General features: G+C 41.6%; 1 protein-coding gene across 1 annotated transcript; it reads right to left on the reverse strand.

The window, feature by feature from the left end:
* Positions 1-1,365: 1,365 nt before the first annotated feature.
* On the reverse strand, positions 1,366-16,873 carry sap18 (Sin3A-associated protein). The gene is made up of 4 exons (XM_067986074.1): positions 16,717-16,873; positions 10,991-11,100; positions 7,265-7,387; positions 1,366-1,823 (listed from the first exon to the last, which is right to left on the reverse strand). Exons 1-4 carry the CDS (start codon positions 16,870-16,872, stop codon positions 1,667-1,669), a joined length of 546 nt encoding a protein of 181 aa, XP_067842175.1. The 5' UTR covers position 16,873; the 3' UTR covers positions 1,366-1,666.
* Positions 16,874-17,073: the final 200 nt, after the last annotated feature.

Consider the following 17,073-nt stretch of genomic DNA (forward strand, 5'->3'; position numbering starts at 1 on the left):
CAATTATGTTGTTAAAAAAGTACCTCGCTATAAGTTCCAGCCCTATCTTTCTGCAGCAAGTTTAATGGGCAATTAATATGCAAATCCAGCAAGTTCTCAAAATAATGGGGAGGCTAAGGCTATTTATGCAAAGCGAAAGGGCAGAGCAGTATAAATCGACCTGCAAGTTCTAGATATTCGCAACTCACGGTGTAAGAATGGCATACATCATTAACACACAGTTATTTTTCCAGCAAGAACCAGTGCCGAGTGTTTGGCTGTTGCTTTTGAGCTCAATAACCCCATTTGACTGGTGGTTCTGTGCATTTTCAAAAATCATCTCCCACTAATCTGGTTCTTGCACCCTGCTTCAGGAAGAGGTAAACGGACTGAAGCTGGCTGTTACAAAAACTGATATTTTGAGCAATGCATGAAGCCAAGCAATGATTCTTAGGACTAGTGGATAATTACAACACTAAGCTAAATTCTGTTTTTATTATGAGATTTTTGTGGATGGGATCCCACCTAGTGGACAATTGTTTCCACTAAGTTAAGGCAACTGCACAAGTTAAAATTTTTTTTAATGGGATTTTTAACCAGTGTTTGTATTGTGATTTTATCCATTTTTGTATGAAACCTGTAAAGGCTGAATATGTAAGAAAAATGAAATTACTTCCTGACCAGGCATGCTTAAAAGTATCTCACACCAGTAGTGGGAAAAATATTTCCAGATGATACATATAGTGTGCAGGATACATGAGCTCTCTGTCACAAAAGGTATAACGCCATCCTAATTGTCCTCACTAATCTGGAAAAAATGTCTATTTGAACTCTATTCAACATTTTGAGCTTGAGAGATGATGAAAGCAACTATAGAAGCTAGTTTTAAAAAAAACTGATGATATCTACACAAATTACAAAAACAAGGTATTGCTGCTGTCTTTAAGCTGGATTTTTGGCCAAAGAAATTGTAAAACAAGTGTCCGATATTGTTAATAGTGATACATATTTAGGGCATCCTTTTAATAGATTTTTAAAAAATATTGCAAAACAGGAAAAAAAAATATAGCCACCTTTCTCTTGTCCTCCCTTGCAACAGTCTGGCTTTGAGTGAGTGAATAACTAAGTCTTATGTATCCTCCTTACAATATTTGAACATTACCCCCTTAGAAGTTTTTATAGCCAACTTTCCAGGTTAGTGAGGAGAATTATTTTTTTAAAAACAAAGCATAATTAGACGCAGGGAAGAGGATCATGACCCGTAATATAATCTCAATTGTGGTGTAATTTTAATCTATTCAGGTTGTGTTAAATTTTCCAGAATTCCATGAGTGTTTTTTAAAACATGATACAATTGCTGCACTTAAATTTTAGAAATAAAAACAATTTCATGAAGGCACAGTTTTATTAAAAAATTTCAAACAAATGACTAATCAAAATCCAAAACTATGGAGGTAAAATGCACAGATGCTACCCCAAATCTGCATTCTGTTAAAATTCAGTTAATTCTCAAAAATGCACCTTGTTTAAGAAGAAAATACAATGGAACATGCTACACTAGGTTTATGTAACTTTCTTGGTTGGACAGTAGCAGGGCCACTAACAATCAGCCACAGCTGTCCATATGTTCCACACAAAAAAAAACCTAGTTGTGCGAGGTTTTATCAAGGAGGGTGGGGAAAGAGCATTAATATGGTCTCATGCGTCCAGGAGGGGGCGGTGCTCGACTAGGTGGTGTTATTGCAATGTCCAGGTAGTCCCCAATCTGAAATTTTTGTGATTGTAATGTCATGGAGTCATCTGGTCCTTTCCTTCCTGAAACAGTGGTACCGATTTCTTTTACTCTGTTGTAACAGAAACAAAGCATAAATTAAAGTTATCTAGAAGCAATTTTCTCTAGTAAAATCTAACACCTATTAGGACTACACTGGGCTTTTTTTTTTAAAATGATTTGTAATAGAATGAGTATTTTAATCAAACCCTTTTCATTTTCATCTCTAACCAGTTGTGCCCTGCTGTAATCATCCACTTAAAACCACAATGGAGCTTGTTAATATATTATATACAAGTTCACACATCAACCTCTTTCCAGAAAATTTAGTCTTTGCAATTTGTGCATTATTCAGGTCCTTATATTTGCCCTTCTAGATTACAAATCATAGATATATTTGTTATCTTGATTATCTATATAAACAATTTGCATTTCTATAATGCCGACAGACAGACATATAAATCATTGAGAACATATTGGTTTAGACAAAAAGCTCATTTCACCCTTCCAGAATGTCAAACCCTACCATCTTTCTATTGCAGCATCTTGCTGCTTCTTAAGGTGAGCCAATTGTCCTGACCTCAACTATATTTCCGTTAAGTATTTCATACATTAGAGAGATTCTCATCAAGATTCAAGAGCCCCAGTCTGTCCAATCATATCTCATACCGCTGCACAGTCCCCATACGTCCATAGAAATTAATGCAGGCATAAGCAACCAAAAGTAGCAGAAATTGTAACTTGCCACCACCTGGTTCAGATACTCTTATAGGAGTAGGACAGAACCACATCACAAATCTCAATCATTTTGTTTTAATTTAGTGAAGTGCATTATTCAAAATTTTGAATACATGCACTTCAATAGAAGCAATTTAAAAAAAAATTTGTTCATGGGATATGGGCGTCGCTGGTAAGGCCAGCATTTATTGCCCATCCCTAATTGCCCTCGAGAAGGTGGTGGTAAGCCGCCTTCTTGAACCGCTGCAGTCCATGTGGTGAAGATTCTCCCACAGTGCTGTTAGGAAGGGAGTTCCAGGATTTTGATCCAGCGACGGTGGTGTTGTTCCCATGTGCCTGCTGCTCTTGTCCTTCTAGGTGGTAGAGGCCACAGGTTTGGGAGGTACTGTCGAAGAAGCCTTGGAGAGTTGCTGCAGTGCATCCTGTGGATGGTACACACTGCAGCCACAGTGCGCCGGTGGTGAAAGGAGTGAATGTTTAGGGTGGAGAACGTGGTGTTTAGGGTGTCCTGAACGATGTCGAGCTTCTTGAGTGTTGTTGGAGCTGCACTCATCCAGGCAAGAGAGTATTCCATCACACTCCTGCCTTGTGCCTTGTAGATGGTGGAAAGGCTTAGGGGAGTCAGGAGGTGAGTCACTCACCGCAGAATACCCAGCCTCTGACCTGCTCTTTTAGCCACAGTATTTATATGGCTGGTTCAGTTAAGTTTCTGGACAACGGTGACCCCCAGGATGTTGATGGTGAGGGATTCGGCGATGGTAATGCCGTTGAATGTCATGGGGAGGTGGTTAAAAATTAAAGATTACATTTTCAACCACAGAGAACCCATAACATGCAGTTAATAGAAACCAACTTAAAGCAAACTTCATAGCGCATGAATAATGAAATGGAACAATTTGATTTATCTGCTGATCCAAGTTGTTTTATCTGACACACACACACCTTTCCATGACTCTGCAATTCTTCATTAAAAAGGCATAGGTTGAGTGTCCCTGCTCTAGGCTTCGGCACCAAATGCCTCTGCACCAATTTGCATTCTCAAACTCCTTTCTTTGTCAGACAGCTAACTGAAGGAGAGTAGCTGGTGAATTTTTAGCCTTATGAAAATATCAAAGTTCCATAATGATGTGGAGATGCCGGTGATGGACTGGGGTGGACAAATGTAAGGAATCTTACAACACCAGGTTATAGTCCAACAATTTTATTTTAAAATCACAAGCTTTCGGAGATTGTCCCCTTCGTCAGGTGAGTAGTGAATGAGAGCTTCTCAAATCGCATATCTTATATTAGGCTGGGACACCATCACACCAATCAAAAGGTGTCGTTGGTGTTCATACAGGTTAGCCACGGAAAACAGAAGGTCCCAGTATACTGAATACACTGTCAAATTACACAGACAGAGAGAATCGCCAGACAGGAGGGTTCCCTCCCAGTCGGGAACACTTCAGCAGTCAAGGACATTCAGCCACCGATCTTTGGGTAAGCGTTCTCCAAGGCGGCCTTCGAGACACACGACAACGCAAAATCGTCGAGCAGAAATTGATAGCCAAGTTCCGCACCCATGAGGACGGCCTCAACCGGGATCCTGGGTTCATGTCACGCTACACGTAACCCCACCAGCAAGGGGAAAAAAAGGTATCTGTTTTTAATATTCTCTCTCTGCCTTTTGGGTCTCTTTCTCTCTGTGTGTAATTTGACACAATGTGTATTCAGTATACTGGGACCTTCTGTTTTCCATGGCCAACCTGTCTGAACACCAACGACACCTTTTGATTGGTGTGATGGTGTCCCAGCCTAATATAAGATATGCGATTTGAGAAGCTCTCATTCACTACTCACCTGACGAAGAGGACAATCTCCGAAAGCTTGTGATTTTAAAATAAAATTGTTGGACTATAACCAGGTGTTGTAAGATTCCTTACAAAGTTCCATAATGTTACTAATGGGCCAGATTTTGCTCTCAAAATAACAGTGAGGCTAATGGCACTTGCCATTATTTATGCACAAATGTACAGCAATATCAGGCGAGGGCCAGATGCATGGTTAAACGCAATATCCAAAAGTTGCTGTCAGAGTTGTGCCACTCCGCCAGTAGCTACATGAAAACAACCTCTCGCTGTCTGCCTTACCAATGAAATGCATTGAATGGTGTAAGTTGCTGTATCTGCACAGTAGATACAAACTAAACTCACCACAAAAAGTTAAGTCTTGTCATTTCAAGTAAGTTCCCTTTTAACAACACAAGTGTTAATTACTGTCAAACAGCCTCTCAAACTGAAAATTAGCTACAACTGTGGAGTCTCATTCCTTCAGGTTTTAATTGTTGGAAATTTTAAAAATGTAAAGTTTTAGTTAACCCCCACAGGTTAGATGTCCAGCCTTGCAGTGCACACCCCTTTCCTGAGATGGTTGCCGTCTACCCCCAACCCCAGCCATCTTTCCCCTTTCTCCTCCCTCTCCCTATCTTGGTCCAATTATTCCTCTACCCCCTAATCCTGCTCGACTTGAAGACTGCACTTGGTTTTGATGTTACAGGAGATCAACTAGTTTTTATTTTCTGATTTGAATGAATTTTGTTTGCTTGAAAATGGGTGTTGAGTACTATTACCTAAGTGATGGATAAACCCAAAATCAGAACTCCAACATCCATTATTCACAATTTGAGATATGCAACAACATACATTTATATAGCAGCTTCAACGTAGTAAAATGTCCCAAGGCACTTCACCTGAGTGTTATTAAACAAAATTTGACACCAAGCCACAGAGATATTAGGACAGGTGGAAGTAGGTTTTAAAGGAGCGTTCTAAAAGGAGGAGAGGCAGAGGGATTCAGGGAAGGAATTCAAAGGCTTAGGGCCGAGACAACTGAAGGTACGGCCGCCAATGGTGGAATGATTAAAATCGGGGATGCGCAAGAGGCAAGAATTGGAGGAACGCAGAGATCTCAGGGTTGTAAGAGGTTACAGAGATAAGGAGGGGCGAGGCCATGGAGGGATTTGAAAACAAGGATGAGAATTTTAAAAATCGAGATGTTCCTGGGCCGGGAGCCAATGTAGGTCAGCGAGCACGAGGGTGATGGGAGAACAGGACTTGGTGTGACTTAGGATACGGGCAGCAGAGTTTTGCGATGAACTCAAGTTTATGGAGGGTGGAAGATCGGAGACCGGCCAAGAGAGCGTTGGAATAGTCCAGTCTAGAGGTAACAAAAGCATGGATGAGCAGCAGATAAGCTGAGGCAGGGGTAGAGACGCGCCATGTGATGGAGGTGGAAGTAGGCAGTCTTGGTTATGGTGTGGATATGTGGTCGGAAGCTCATCTCAGGGTCAAACAGGACACCATGGTTGCGAACAGTCTGGTTCAGCCTTAGACAGTGGCCAGGAAGAGGGATAGAATCAGAGGCTAGGGAATGAAGTTTGTGGTGGGGGCCAAAGACAATGGCTTCAGTCTTCCCAGTATTTAGTTGGAGGAAATTTTTGTTCATCCAGTACTAGATGTCGGACAAGCAGTGTGACAAATGAGACAGTGGTGAGGTAGAGCTGGTGTCATCAGTGTACATGTGGAATCTGATGTCGCCAAGGGGCAACATATAGATGAAAATTAGGAGGGGGCCAAGGATAGATCCTTGGAGGACTCCAGAAGCAATGGCGCAGGAGCGGGAAGAGAAGTCATCGCAGGTGATTCTCTGGCTATGACTGGATAGACAATAATGGAACCAGACGATGGTCCCAGCTGGACGAGGGAGGAGAGGCATTGGAGGTGGATGGTGTGGTCAACCGTGTCGAAGGCTGCAGACAAGCTGAGAAGGATGAGGAGGGATAGTTTACCATGGCCACAGTCACATAGGATGTCATTTGTGACTTTGATAAGGGCCATTTCAGTACTGTGGCAGGGGCGGAAACCTGATTGGAGGGATTCAAACATGGAGTTGCGGGAAAGATGGGCACAGATTTGGGAGGTGACAACATGTTCAAGGACTTGAGGGGAAAGCGAGCTTGGAGATGGGGCGGTAGTTTGCGAGTACAGAGGGATCATGGGTAGTTTTTTTTTTGGAGGGGGTGATGACGACAGATTTGAAGGGGAGGGGGACAGTATCTGAGGAGAGGGAACAGTTAACAATATCAGCTGAGATGGGGGCCAGGAAGAGAAGTTGGATGGTCAGCAGTTTGGTGGGAATAGGGTCGAGGGAGCAGAAGGTGGGTCGCGTGGTTCAGATGAGCTCGAAGAGGGCACATGGGGAGATAGGAGAGAAACTAGAGGTTATGAGTAAGTGATTAGCACAGGGGTGGGAGGGGGGAACCTTAGGGGAAGTTTGGCTTGGTGGGCTAAGGGAAGGGAGGGAAACGGTAGAAGCAGCTGAACGATGGTCTCAATCTTAGGGAAGTCCATGAGCTCCTTGCTCTTTTCGTTGGAGGTGAGGGTGGAGGGGGCTGGGGAAAGGAGTTTAAGAAGACGGTTTGTAGTGAAGAGAAGCCGGGGTTATCTTTGCATTCCAGGATGATCCTGGAAGATTGAAGTTTTGGCAGAGGAGAGCAGGACCTGATAGTGCTTTATATGATCCACCGTTCACCGCTATATCGTTCACCTGACGAAGGAGGTAGCCTCCGAAAGCTTGTGAATTTAAAATAAAATTGCTGGACTATAACTTGGTGTTGAAAAATTGTTTACAATTGTCAACCCCAGTCCATCACCGGCATCTCCACATCATGATTTAAACTTTGTATGTGGCCCCCAAGTAACTATGGTGTACAAGAAGTTTGGACTCTCTTGTACTAACCTGTAACCAGGTCGTTTGGGATCTGGATACACAATTGCAAAGCTGAAGTGTGTTCCTTTCTTTCGGGCCTCTGGATAGACTTCCTTTACTAAGCTAGTTAGCTCCTTCAGTGTAGCATCCATCCTGAAATACAAAAGTCAATACAAGTATAATTATACGTGTTCATGTACACTGACTTTGGGATGTAGCTTAGCTTAACATGGGTGGGGGAGGGAGAGAAAAGAATTGCTTTTCGAATAATTTACAAATAGCAAAACAGAGCAAATCTTCTCCCAAGTTGATTTATCACCTCTTTTGTTTTCACCACAAAGGAGACTACTCAGCAGGGAGTATTTCATGCAACACAAAAAAGTTAGCAATAGGATAGTGTTTGATTATGGATTTTTACATTGTATGCCTCTATTAAATAGACAAATGAGAAATCATTAGCAACATTAGAGTTCAAACTATCTGAACAAACAATGAGGTTGGAGAAGTTGGAAGATGGGAAATTGTTAGTGATTTTTGTTCTGAACTCGTTTATTATGTCATAAATGTTACTATTCAGGGTATACAGTGGAGTGAGTAGGCAACTGTCATGGTGGCAGCATCACTGAAGTATTTTTGTTGAAATGTAATTGGGTACAAGTGTTTTGCAAAATTTGAGTGGAATGTAACCAGGGAGATAATTGAAATTGGTAAAAGGTTTTGTGTAATATGATTTTTGCTATATTTTCAATATTTGTCAAAGAACTTTTAGAAGAGAAAAACTCAAACACTTAACCAATGTAGAAGTGAACAACGGCTTGACAGCCACGACGTAGACAAAAGACTCAACATAAATGACAGACAGGAAATTTAATAAAGATGTTCTGGTACTAGAATTTGTTGGGTGTTTATTACAACTCCCTTGCTGACTTTGCTTAACCAAGTAATTGACAAATGAATTTCAATATAGATAAGTGTGAGGTAGTACATTTTGGTAGGAAGAATAAGGAAGCCACATATTCCTAGGAAAATAAGAGTCTAAACAGTGTAGAGGAGCAGAGGGATCGGGGCGGGGGGTACAGATATACAAATCACTAAAACTAGCGACACAGGTTAATAAGGCCATTAAAAAAAGCAAACAAAGCACTGGGGTTCATTTCTAGAGGGATAGAATTGAAAAGCAGGGAAGTTATGTTAAACTTGTGTCGAACCTCGGTTCGACCACACTGAGCACTGAACAGTTCTGGTCTCCATATTATAAAAAGGATATAGAGGCACTGGAGAAGGTGCAAAAGAGATTTACTAGTATGATACCAGAACTGAGGGGATATACCCATCAAGAAAGATTGAACGGGCTGGGGCTCTTCTTTAGAAAAAAGACTGAGGGGTGGCCTGATAGAGGTCTTTAAAATTATGAAACGATTTCATAGGGTGGATGCAGAGAAGATGTTTCCACTTGCGGGGATACCATTCGGCCCATCGTGCCTGTGTCAGCTCTTTGAAAGAGCTATCCAATTAGTCCTATTCCCCTGCTTTTTCCTCATAGCCCTGCAACTTTTTTCCCCTTCAAGTACTTATCCAATTCCCTTTTGAAAGTTACGATTGAATCTGCTTCCACCACCCTTTCAGCCACTGCATTCCAGATCATTACAACTTGCTGCCCAAAAAATGTTTCCTTATGTCATCTCTGGCTCTTTTGCCGATCATCTTAATTCTGTGTCCTCAGGTAACCGACCCTTCCACTGGAAACAGTTTCTCCTTATTTACTCTATTAAAACCGTTCATGATTTTGAACGACTATCAACAAGATAGTCACTAATAAATCCAATAGGGAATTCAGGAGAAACTTCCCAGAAAATGGTTAGAATGTGGAACTTGCTACCACACGGAGTAGTTAAGGCGACTAGCATAGATACATTTAAGGGGAAGTGAGATAAACACGAGGGAGAAAGGAATATGTTGATATGGTTAGAGGAAGGGTGGGAGGAGGCTCGCGTGGAGCATAAACAACAGCATAGATCTATTGGGCCGAATGGCCTGTTTCTGTGCTGCACATTCTATGTAAAAGTAATGAGTTGACTGTTTAATCAGACAAACCTTGGAAATGAAACCCAACAGAAAAATAATTGCCTTCCAAACCATGTGACAGTGTGTTTTAATGACCCAGTAGATTAGTAGTTAGAAACATAGAAAATAGGAGCAACAGTAGGCCATTCGGCCCTTTGGGCCTGCTCCTCCATTCAAAACGATCATGGCTGATCGTCTAACTCAGTACCCTGTTCCTGCTTTTCCCCCATACCCCTTGATCCCTTTAGCATTAAGAAATATATCTACCTCCTTCTTGAATACATCTAATGACTTGGCCTCCACAGCCTTCTGTGGTAGAGAATTCCACAGGTTCACCACCGAGTGAAGAAATTTCTCCTCATTTCGGTTCTAAACGGCATACCCCATATCCTGAGACTACGACCCCTGGTTCTGGACTCCCCATCCATTGGGAACATCCTCCCTGCAACTAGACTGTCTAGGCCTGTTAGAATTTTATATGTTTCGATGAGATCACCTCTCATTCTTCTAAACTCTAGAGAATGTAGGCCTAGTCGACCCAATCTCTCCTCATAAGTCAGTCCTGCCATCCCAGGAATCAGTCTGGTAAACCTTCGTTGCACTCCCTCCATAGCAAGGACCTCCTTCCTCAGATAAGGAGACCAAAACTGCACAATACTCCAGATGTGGTCTCACCAAGGCCTTGTATAACTGCAGTAAAACATCCCTGTTCCTGTACTCAAATCCTTTTGCAATGAACGCCAACACACCATTCGCCTTCCCAACTGCTTGCTGCACCTGAATGCTCGCTTTCAGCGACTGGTATACAAGGACACCCATGTCTCGTTGCACCTTCCCTTTTCCCAATCTATCACCATTCAGATAATGTCTCTGTTTTTACAACCAAAGTGGATAACCTCACATTTATCCACATTATACTGCATCTGCCATGTTCTTGCCCACTCACCCAACTGGTCTAAATCACATTGGAGCCTCTTTGCATCCTCCTCACAGCTCACATTCCACCCCAGCTTTGTGTCATCTGCAAACTTGGAAATGTTACATTCCGTTCCATCATCCAAATCATTGATATATATTGTGAATAGCTGGGGCCCAACCACTGATCCCTGCGGTACCCCACTAGTCACTGCCTGCCACCCGGAAAAAGACCCGTTTATTCCTACTCTGTTTCCTGTCTGTCAACCAATTCTCAATCCTTGCCAGTATATTGCCCCCAATTTCACGTGCTTTAATTTTGCACACTAACCTCGTGTGGGACCTTATCAAAAGCCTTCTGAAAATCCAAGTACACCACATCCACTGGTTTGCCCCTATCTATTCTACTAGTTACATCCTCAAAAAATTCCAGTAGATTTGTTAAGCATGATTTCCCTTTCATAAACCCATGCTGACTTTGTCCAATCCCATTAATACCTTCCAAGTGTTCTGTTATCACATCTTCTATAATAGACTCTAGCATTTTCCCCTCACTACTGACGTTAGGCTCACTGGTCTGTAATTCCCTGTTTTTTCTCTACCTCCTTTTTTAAATAGTGGGGTTACATTTGCCACCCACCAATCTGTAGGAACTGTTCCAGAGTCTATAGACACCAAATTCAGATAGCAACTCAACGGTCATAAGGTATGAAACTTGTATAACTGTCTGAACCAAGTTTTACAACTGATGTGCTTAAATTGAAGTATAATACTTACCAAGTGTAGATCTGAAGCTCACTAGATGGGACATTCCCTCTAGCAAAATCATCCATTCTGTGATGTCTTCCATTGTTAGTTGTGAATACTCTCAACAGAAGAGGGCAGGTCTAAAAGTTTAAACAGAAAATACAAACAACTCAAAATAGGAAAAAAAATAAAATCAAGTTACCAAATCAACTTAACATTTTTCTAAAGCAGGGTAAATTGCATAATTCTTTTGTTTTTTCAATTGTGAAATGTAAACTATTTGGAAAGTTAAAATTAAATCCTAAACACAAATTTTCTATAAGGATTTTGGTACCAGTGTCAAACAGGAGCAGAGGTACAAAATTCAGAACCAAGAATTGGTAGCAGTCACAAATTATTAAAAGATTTCAGGGTATTGTTTTCATGGTAGAGTCTGGAAAAAGTTGAGCAGGGCTCCAGAAAATGTAGTTCTACTTTACTCAAATAAGTCTCTAAGATGTCCCTCATCACACATGTTTTTTTAAAGCATAGTTTAAGTAAATCAAACAGTATCTTCTCTCCATGTTGAAAGCTAACGTCACGTATTAATATAAAAATGTACCACAGACACCGCAGGTTTCTGAAACTATAATGCACCCACTTTATGACTTTTCCAATACGTGACATCATGGGTAAGATTAAGCTGCAAAATCTATGTAAAGGTTTGCTTAGGCCAGGAGACCAACATTGTGTGCATGTATGTATGTGTATACACACATGTAAATACCTTCAACAGTTTTAACACACTGGATTCACTTGTGTTTTCCCTGCATGATCTCAACCATGCCATAGTAGGCAGCTGTCAACCAGGCCTTTTTCCCCTCAAGAAGGAAAACAAGTGCAAATGTTATTCCCTTATCATTCTAATGCACTTCCTAGCATCTGGTCATGCAGGACAGCCAGGCTAGGAGCAAGTTATCTACCCACCAGCTCAACTGCACAGTGCATGGCTAAAGGTGACCAAAAAAGGTCAATAAAATTCATTACTTGTAACAAATTAAGAGTTTGCCAATTAAAATTAGATTGGGGATTTTGAAGATATAACTATTTCTAAAACAGCTCCCTGACCTTAAGTAATGTTAACAAATTCTTGAAAAAGGTACTTGAAATAGCATAATGCACCGAAAGATTTATACATACTTGATCCTCAATCATGAAACTCCTTGAAGTGCAGTAGCTCATTATCCTTTCAACAACTTACCTTATTAGATAAATTAATATTTTCAAAAAATGTTACCTGGTTTATGTTAAAGTAAATTATTCTCAGCATTCAAACTCCATTATCTATCAAAGTTCACCCCAACATAGAGCTACTTGAAATATACATGTAAATTCCACTTTCAAACTCATTGCTCACAAGCACTATTCTGACATGTTCAATTGAACATGAACTGGAGAAAGGTGTTTGCAGATCACAAAAGATTTGCTCTCAAGTGCAGGAACAAGGCAATGTACACACCTACATGCTTTTGGGGATCTGGGGGGGGGGGGGGGGGGGGGGGAGAAAAAGAGAAGGGCATAGACTCTCAAACTCTTGCCCAAGGCAAAGTTTTAACTCAAGTCATAGGCCTAAGGAGTCTAGTCCTTCTTTCAATAGGCTGTAGTTACACTGGACAGGAACAATAATCTTGCTCAGCTTCACTACATATTCTTCCAGAATTTCCAACCAGCATAGTATCCTTTATCTAATTTATTTTAATGGTGCATTCGTATAGCACCTTTCACGGCCTCAGGACATCCAAAAGCACTTTACAGCCAATGAAGTACCTTTGAAGTGCAGTCATTGTTATAATGTAGGGAAATGCGGCAGCCTATTTGTGCACTGCAAGGTCCCACAAACAGCAATGCTATAAATGACCAGATCAACTGTTTTGGGTGTTGGTTGAGGGATAACTGGCCAGGACACCTGTAGAACTCCCCTGTTCCTCTAAGTGTCTAAGTGTGCCATGGGATCGTATAGGTCACTGGAGAGTGCAGACAAGGCCTCAATTTAACATTTTAATCTGACTGTGGTACGAGGGAGCGCTTCACTATGAAGTGCCAGCCTAGATTACGTGCTCAGGTATCTGCAGTGAGGCTTGAACAAACGACCTTATGACTCAAAGTAGAGAGTGTGCCATCACTAAGCCAAGGTTAATAACTCATATTATCCTTATAATATTTCATACCAGGAAAATTTTTAATTCCCTTTCTTCACCTTGTCCTTCCACTATTCAAGCCCAATGCCAGGATATTGGCAACAGTAACCTAAACTGACTTTCCTACTCTCCCCAATAGTACAGTTGAGAATGGGAATTCCTGAGGGAAATGAAAAAAGAGGCAATAATGGTACCATAGGCACAAAACCATGATTCATCTCGCAGATGGAGCTTCTTGGAAGAAAACACACGGCACTACAAAGTCAAGATGTGCGTTTGTATCCACGAACATTAGCAATCATTAATATCAGTCTTTACTGCACTTGGGCGGGGTGAAGAGTAAAAAAGAATTTCAGGTTCTTTTTTAGCGTCAATAATCAGAGGGAAAAACACTGGGCTCCAAAAAGCCTATGTATATTTGCAGAAAATCAATCAGTTAAAAATCCTTTTTATTTGGAACATTGCTAGAACTCAAGTAAACTAAGTATTTACAGAACAGCAATTTTAAAAACATTTTTATTCCCTTTTAGTGCATGCTTTCCCCAGCTTCAAAATTTTGTATGACAAAGAAGCCATGGAAGGATGGAATGATTTTTCCTTGTTAAAATTTAGCCATTTTTGTAGTATTAATAAGGTCTGACTTACTAAGCTATAAAGTAACATTAGAAATATTTTTCTGGGACTGGCTAGTCTCAGTACTCCTAGTCCTATTATAATTTTCTTTCTGAGCTTCCATTTACTAATATCTAATCTCAGAGACTCTTTAAAAAAGTGTTATGCTGCTGCTTACTAGAAAATTCAACTGTGTTTATTATACTGACCAGTTTATGCTGGATTTACTGGAAGAAATAGATGAAATGGGATTTCCTTCATCCAAACCTATCTTGTAATATACCTGCATGTTGTTTACCATTGTTGGTGCATGGCATTGTTGAGATGCAATTCAGGAAGACCTAAAAAAAAGTTACCTATTCAAATGGCAGGTAAGCTTCTTTTAGGTCTCAGGTTATACTGTTTGATGCAAAATTGTTTGGGGTGCACAGGTGCAGAAGTAGCACCACCATTCAGGAAGCAGGTTCTGATCGGACAACCAAAGTGCTTTGAAGCAAATCCAAGAGACCATGTCACAGGGCTTGGGCTTTACATGATGTGAAGTGCAATTCCTGTCCAGTGTAAAGCCAAGTTTAAAAACTGCTGAGGTGGTCCAATGAACATCTGAGAACTTTATAAATTAAGCACAGAGTCTGTTTAATGCTATGATAAACGAAGTGCTACTGCAAACACCCTCATAACATTAAAAATAACCAAAGGCACAGCTTTGCATATGTGTGCAAGAGCTCTCTCCTAGCAGACAAGGGGACAAGCCACAGTATAAGTCAGGTCCTATCAGCTGCATTTCCCACACAACTACAAGGGTGCCAATCATAGCTGGCTGAGTAGTGACACTCTCGCCTGAATCAGAAAGCCACGGGCGCAAGCCCTGGTGAGAGATTTGAGCATATAATCTAGGCTGACACTTCAGTGCAGTAGACTGCTGTACTGTCGGAGGTACCATCTTTCAGATGAGAAGTTAAACTGAGGCCTCATCTGCTCTCAGGTGGACGCAAAGGATCCCAGGACACAATTCAAAAAGACAAGCAGAGGAGTTCTCCCGATATCCTAACCAACATTTATCCCTCGACTAGTATCACTAAATTATCTGGTCATTTATCTCATTACTGTTTGTGGGACCTTGTTGTGCGCAATTGTCTGTTACGTTTCCCTACATTACAACAGTGACTGCACTTCAAAAAGTACTTTGTTGGCTGTGAAGCACTTTGGGATGTCCGGAGGTCGTGAAAGGAACTATATAAAATGCAAGTCTTTCACAGAAGAAAAGACAACAATCCTTCAAGTCTGATCCTTTCACAAACCATGCCATCATGAACTCTGCACTGATTGTTTGTGTATTTCTACTTGTTTGCACCCATTTTTATGTTCCGGTGTATGTTGATGAAATTGGCGGGAAATATGGGTATAAACAGATACTGGCAAATGGATGCACGCACGGACATAATGTCCGATGTAATGTCCCGATTATGCCCCTGAGGAAATTCCACCCCTTGGACTTTTCAAAAGGTAGCAAAAATACTTTTAGCTCCTCTGTTCATTTGGGCTGAGAATGCATTCATATTACAGGTGAAAGGGAATTCATTTACTCCCATCAGTCGCTTGGCTGCCAGTTCAATCCAGATAAAGAAGGTTCTTCATGCAGATGTAGCTGTCTCAATATCCAACAAATTTACTGTATACAAGTTCCTTTTCACCTGTAATATGAATGTATTCTCAGCCCAAACAAACAGAGGAGCTAAAAGTATTTTTACGACCTTTTGCCAAGTCAAGGGGTGGAATTTCCTCAGGGGCATAATCGGGAAGTTACATCTGACATTATGCCCGTGTGCGCATCCATTTGCCAGTATCTGTTTACACCCATATTTCATCAACATAAAAATGGGCACAAACAAGTAGAAATACACAATCAGGGTCCAAGGAAAGCTCCAGACACATACCATACATTCCTTTGTTAAAAGTATGAAAATTAAGGATTCAAGCCATCTAACTGTCATTCATGCCTATTAGGCACAGCATGTTTAAGATCATGGAAGCTTTTTAATGTGACTTATACTGATACCATAAAAATGCACTCAAAGAAACAAAAACACAGTGCAGGCCTCAGTGAGGATGGATAAATAAATAAAAATCACAAAAAATAGCAACACAGCAGAAAAATTACTTTCGTTTCCTACTGCACCTAAAATTCTAGACTTAATTTTACACCAGTGCAATTGCAGGAAATTCACGTTTAGGGTTCTTTGGCCTGGGGACCCAGCCATTATAATGAGCTGAAACACAATCCGTGTGAGAGGAAGGAAATTCAGACTTTGCATAATTACATGCGTAATCACTTACAGCCGAGTTTCCTCGAACTTTTACACCCGGTATTTGCTTTACACTCCAATTACAGGTGTCTGAGCACAAATACAAAGTAAGTTACAAGCCCAAAAAAGGGTGGGTTAGGTACAGCTTGAGCTGACAACCTTAATAACGAATTTTTTCACATCACAAGGGAGAATTGTTCAATTAAAATCTAGACTTTTAGTCGAAAAGAAAAATTAAACTTCGGGCGTTTGGTTTTCACTACACAAATCATCGCCTAATATTCGGCTGAGAAAGACGGTGGAAGGAGGGGGGAACCATAACGACCAACAACCCCTCCCGCCGCCAAAAGAATGCAGTTGCCCCATTAGTTATTGGGGATCCATCGCCGCTGAAGGCTCTAACTGGTCCGCCCGGGTCGCCTGCCCCATCGGACACTGTTCGTCCTCCGAGAAACGCTTCACATTTAACCGAGGGCGCCCGCAGCATAAAAATAATTAGAAACAAACGACCCGAGACCCGGACACCGAGCGGGAGCGGCGGCGTCTCATTGAAACGCGTCCCTCACTCGAGCCGCCTCATTCCGGGTTACGGCCTAACTGAATTTCGACCGCCGCAGCCTCGGACAAACAGCGCGCTGCCGTCACTGCGAACGGTACTCACTTTTTCTCGATCCACCGGCTTTTCTGGCTCTTTCTTAATCTCCTCCTGGGTGACTCTGGATTCCACGGCCATGTTCCCTCCCCGCCGCTCTCTCAGTGATGGCGACCGCACCATAGATATCGAATGGGCCCGAGAGCCGCGCACGCAATCGCGCATGTCAGCAACGTGTCTGTGACAACTACAGCTACCATCTTTGATCTAGGCAATGAAAGCGTTTCATTGGCACCAGTGAATTCTAAATGCCAAAGCAACGGTGCGTGCATGTTAAATAGCAAATACGTTACAGCACAATAACAGGCGATTGGGTCCACCAATGATGTGCTGAGCTTTTACCCCACACGAGCAACCTAGTCTAAT

This window comes from Heptranchias perlo, chromosome 6 (genome assembly GCF_035084215.1).
Source record: "Heptranchias perlo isolate sHepPer1 chromosome 6, sHepPer1.hap1, whole genome shotgun sequence".
Classification (NCBI taxonomy): Eukaryota; Metazoa; Chordata; class Chondrichthyes; order Hexanchiformes; family Hexanchidae; genus Heptranchias; species Heptranchias perlo.

Excerpts from the sequence above, each read along its gene's own strand:
- sap18 (XM_067986074.1), bottom strand. The coding sequence starts at position 16,872 with ATGCGCGATTGCGTGCGCGGCTCTCGGGCCCATTCGATATCTATGGTG. Across the intron at positions 11,101-16,716 it reads AGCCGGTGGATCGAGAAAAA|ACCTGCCCTCTTCTGTTGAG; the intron begins GTGAGTACCGTT and ends TTAAACTTTTAG. Across the intron at positions 1,824-7,264 it reads CCCAAACGACCTGGTTACAG|AGTAAAAGAAATCGGTACCA; the intron begins GTTAGTACAAGA and ends CTGTTACAACAG.